The 5,280-nt window shown below is 43.8% G+C and overlaps 1 protein-coding gene across 1 annotated transcript; it reads right to left on the reverse strand.

Moving 5' to 3' along the window:
* Window positions 1–3,334: 3,334 nt before the first annotated feature.
* LOC141026494 (uncharacterized) lies at window positions 3,335–5,070 on the reverse strand. The gene is made up of 2 exons (XM_073503143.1): window positions 4,960–5,070; window positions 3,335–4,585 (listed from the first exon to the last, which is right to left on the reverse strand). The coding sequence occupies exon 2, from the start codon at window positions 4,518–4,520 to the stop codon at window positions 3,432–3,434; it is 1,089 nt and encodes a 362-aa protein (XP_073359244.1). The 5' UTR covers window positions 4,521–4,585; window positions 4,960–5,070; the 3' UTR covers window positions 3,335–3,431.
* Window positions 5,071–5,280: the final 210 nt, after the last annotated feature.

Here is a 5,280-nt window from a genome sequence, read left to right on the forward strand (position 1 = left end):
TGGATAGTTGGTTCGATGTGACAGATAAAGCGCCTCAGCGCTGGACACACAAGATCTTACGTGAGTGCTATGGTTTAAAAAAAAATTAAGAATCTACCTAAACACTTATGCATTGAACATGCCCTAATAGGCTAAAAGCCAGCTGGGACGCGGGTTTCGGGGCTTCATTGTCATCTTGACATGCACCTCCTCTAGATCAGAAAGTAAGCTGCGCTAGCATCCTTTCCCCTCACCTCTCCTCTGCCGTGGGTGTTCTTGACAGATCGATCGATCTGCGGGCGCGGAGTTCCTGTCGCCATTAACTAACCTGTGGATCCCCCCTCATTGCAGCAGCCCATGGAAGATGCGGCGGGGGGCAGATCCGAGCACCACCACGGCGTCGCCGACGCTTTGCCCTTCCGGATGGAGGACCTGCCTGCGGTAACTACTCACATTCCGCCAATTCCTCTTTTTTTACTCTCTCTCCTAATGTTCCTTACATTACAGCAAGGGAAATACAATCGTTGCTTGATGTGATGTATTTGTCTCCACGAACCATGGATCTGGAACTCTGGGGCAAAAATGTCAGGCTCAATGTTTAGGGCTTCTTGCTTAAATTGTTTTCTGCATAAATAGGAACATCAGCTCTGCTTCAACTGCTGTTCACTTCATGTTTTCCTAAGTGAGGCTCGATAATGTTTTAGGTTCCTTGCTTAAGTTGTTTTCTGTATGAATGGGAACATCATCTTGCTTAAAAAGATGACGAAGCACGCAGTGAAGACACTGAAAACGAGATTGCTGCTTCCATCTGCTGAAATTTCTCTTTCAAATACATGCGCATTCAGCTCATTGTGTCTACCAGTTAGAAACTCAGGTCCTTTCTTGTCTCAGGAGATTCAGACTCTTATAATCTCACGGCTGCCACTGAAAGAGGCTGTGAGGATAAGCATCGTTTCAACAAGTTGGAGAATGCTCTGGACATTCCACTGTAATCTATGTTTCAACAGCCCCATCGTTCCGGATTCTGACGCTGATGATGACACCGATGATGAGTTTGCTTATCTAGATTATGACGCCGATGACGAGCTTGCTCATCAGGATAGTACCAAAATGACACGAGCAAAGTTCATTGAGATCGTAAATTGGGTTATTCAACGGCATAGTGGGATAGGAATCAATAAGTCGTTCCTAGGTGAAGATCCTGTGGCCTTTTGGATGTAGTAAAATGCTAAAGTCATGTCATATGATATTCAGTTTCAATATATGCTTATTTGTTCACTCGCTCTCTCTTGCATTCTATGTTTAATTAATAATATGTACGCTTGGACCGATTCATTCAGTGAATGTATTGCGTTATGTTTTCAAAAAAATCCTCGACCATTTTCATCGTCAACAAGAAGGCGTCTTTGATAATTTCATCACCCTCAAAGATGGGACGTGGTGTTTCTGAGCTCAAAAAAAATCATAATCTTTTTATGACAAACATTGACAGTGCTCACAAAATTTCATCATGAAATGACATGGCAAAAAAGAAAACAATGCTCCAAAAGCGTTACTTCCACAAATGTCATTTCATGATGAAACTTTGCAGGCACTCAAAATATCTGTTGAAATTTGCCACAAAAAAATTCATATATTTTAGTTTTTTCAATATTTTTAGATTTTACTGTTCATCATGACACTGGTTCCCAACCTGTTTTCGGGTTGCTGATTCATAGTGAGAGAAAAGGTATCAGTATTAAATTATTGTAGCTGAATTGTTTCTAAAAATGCCAAGGAAAGCTACTGGCGCTGGCATATTGAGAAGGTGAGGCAAATCAAGCCATACGATCTAAACCAGGTTTTTTCTTCTTTTATTTTTCTTGTTTCTTTTTATTTATTTATTATTTTATTAAATGCGTGATTTTTTTCAAATGTGAAACTTTCTTCAAATCCGTGAACTTTTTTAGTGATCCTTTTCTCAAATTCACGAACTTCTTTGAATTCTTAGTGCACATTTTCCCTTCAATTCATGATTTTTTTTCCTCAAATACGTTGACTTTTTAAAATCCGTCAACAACTTTTCCAAGTTTTGTGAACCTTTTTCCTCAAAATCGTTGGCTTTTTTTCAATTCCGTGCAACACGTGAACATTTTTCAAATTCATGAACTTTTTTCGAACTCACTTTTTCAAAGGTCAACAGTAAATCAACAGTCAATGATTATTCATGAACTTTTTCCAAATTTACACACTTTTTTCAAATTCGTGAATTTTTCTAACTGGCAAAACTTTTAAAATTTGTAGTGAACTTTTTCGAATTTTCCTTTTTCATATTCTTGAACTTTTTTCTTCTATTTTTTATTCTTTTTTGAACTTTTTGCAAAAGTCAATGGTCCATTGGTCAATCAGTCAAACTGGTCGACTGATGGAACAGGCTAGCGATTGGGCGTTGTTGGGCCGCGGCCCGCCCGTGGCATGCTTAAGCTCCATCCTACCTTCTTGGTGCTCAAGGTGCGGGATAGGAGGTCTCGGCCCAGCCTCCCACGTGGTGGAAAATACCATTATAGGATTTCTATTTATGTGCCCTCGGTTCCTTAGTACTCCTCAGTTTTGCCCATGATATCTAACTTTTCTCGTTTTTTCTCCTCCACCACTCGCCCCATTATCACAAAAGCTCAAATGGAGCCTTGCCGTTGGGTCAAAGCAGTTGAACGTTACCTGCTCAGATGCATGGGGCCGCAGATCTTGGACATGTGGGCTGAGTATGACAGGTGGGCCTTTGCCGTGACCGCTAATTACAACTAGAAGATTATATCTTTCGTGACACTGAGAAATGGACACGTGTTGGTAACGGGAGGAACTTTCCTGGCATCACAATGTTGGTCTTTTCAAGTCATTATGTTCTACTCCCTCTGTAAACTTTTATAAGACGTTTTAGATCACTACTTTAGTGATATAAAACGTCTTACAGAAGTTTATAGAGGGTGTACTTGATAAACAAAATAAACAAATAACAAAAATACATATTGATATGCATTGGAAGTATTGAGGTCACTCATTGTTATTACTTATTGTATTGCAATTGTGGCCTTCATTTGTATTTACTAGCAATGTTATAATTGTGATCATTTGTAGTTTGATTTCCCCTTTTTGTGATGATATTTGAATGTCCTAAGCAACTATTTCTCAATGTCTATATCAATGCACAATAAATTGAGCCGTATGAAATTCCTTATACATTATCATAGCTCGAAATTTCTCAAGTATTTATATTTCTAATTTTCTTAAGGTGGACGGGCGCGGCAAAGCACGCCTCTATGATGTAGTAAGGCACAAAAGACACCAAGCAACAAATATGCGGAGCAAATAGGTGTTACAAAGCTTATTTCATATGTCACCAAGCAATCATGCACGCGCCAATATATACACATATATACGTACAATCCCAGAGGAAAGCAAACCATCAGATATACTTAAAAGTCAAAGTCGAAGTCGGGTTCCTCTACGGAACCGCCATCGTCTAGATTAATTGAGTTGAAGAGATCAGCTATCGCTTCTCCAGTATCTATCGCGTCACTGATATGCCCGCTGACAGACAATGTGCGCTGGAATTTACTCCTGGACGGCTGATCTCTCCCGCGACCATCATCCTCCTTCTTCTTGTCATACAGTGGATTTGCGCAGCATGGATGGAGCCGGAGGCACAGCTTGCTGCTGTGGTAGTGGAATCCCAGCATGGCGTTGCCACAGGCGTCGCACACCAGCCTGGCGCCGTCCTTGGGGCCCTGGAACCGGAGCTCCAACTCGACGTTCTTAAGCAGCGGGTGCACAAGCTTGGTTCCTTGGTCCAAGGCGCATTGCTTGTGGAGGTCAAAGTCGCATGCATGGCACCTGTACCTTTCCTCCGTGCCGGGCTCACGGCAGCCGTTGCACACGAAGTTGGAGAGGCCAGGGGCGCACAGCGTCAGCATGTGTTCCCAGTGGGCCGAGTGGGAGATCAAGCCTGAGGAGGCCATGATGTTGGTCCCTTGGCCCCAGGCGCACTGCTTGTGGAGGTCAAATTTGCAGGCCCGGCACCTGTACCTCTCGCCCAACCCGCTCTTACGGCAGCCGTTGCACACGAACTTCCAGTAGTCAGTCGCCTCCAGCGACAGCTTGTGCCCCCAATGGTCGGGGTGCGAGATGGAGCGTGGGAAAGCCATGATCTTGGTTCCTTCTTCCAAGGCGCACTGCTTGTGGAGGTCGAACCTGCAGGCCCGGCACCTGTACCTCTCCCCCGCACCACTCTCACGGCAGCCGTTGCACACGAACTCCCAGTACTCGGTCGCCTCCAGCGACAGCCTGTGTCCCAAGTGGGCGGGGTGGGAGATCGAGGCTGGCAAAGCCATGCTCTTGTCCAAGGCGCAATGCTTGTGGAGGTCGAAGTCGCATGGATGGCACCTGTACCTCTCGCCCCCGCCGGGCTCACGGCAGCCGTCGCACAAGAAGCTTTTCCCTGTGTCCTGCAGCCATAGCTTCTGTCCCAAGTGAGCCAGGTGGGAGATCGAGGCCGGCAAAGCCATGATCTTGCTTCCTTCGTCCACGTGTAATCTAGAATCTAGATCAGCCCAGCTAGCTTCTCTGATAACTAAAAAACATATCATGAAACTTCAGTACTTCACAATAATAGATATGGATCAATGCGTGCATCAACGACGGAGAATGAAAAAATTCACAAGGATTAATCTGTAGAATAAAAAAAAACTAAAGGCTAACATCAATAAAAGAAGAACAAAGCCAAAGACCAGTCGCAAAGACAAAGGCAAAACCCTCCAACAACTAGTATGTCATATATTCTCTGCGATTTGTTTTGATCAGCAAAAAACACTAGCATTTCATCTAATATAGTCTAGATTTGGAAGTTCCAAGATATGGAAAGTACAAAACTACATAGCCGAAGGCCGGTGGCCGGGTGATTCATGGTTCCAAAAGTATTAATTCCCCAGAGAGCTGAGCACTAACCTGGAAGATGTGTAGTAATCGACCGATCAATGCACTTCTCAGAAAATTAACATGCATCCAACAAGTGGGCGTACGAGAGGGGGACAAGAAGAAAAGGAGACCTCTCTGCTTGCTTTTATACAGCAAAAAGAATGAAGAGCGGGCCGGCAGTGTAAGATAAGGAGAATGGTTGGCTGCAGATGACCGGCTGACTGGTTCAGACGTCGGTAAACCGCCCCAGAACATCGTTTTCAGTTTCAGTTTCCTGTCTATCAACAAACCACATATATCTGGACTCGTATTAATCGGACGTAACATACACGTACATATATATCTGGCTGG

The sequence above is a fragment of the Aegilops tauschii genome, chromosome 7 (assembly GCF_002575655.3).
Source record: "Aegilops tauschii subsp. strangulata cultivar AL8/78 chromosome 7, Aet v6.0, whole genome shotgun sequence".
NCBI lineage: Eukaryota > Viridiplantae > Streptophyta > Magnoliopsida > Poales > Poaceae > Aegilops > Aegilops tauschii.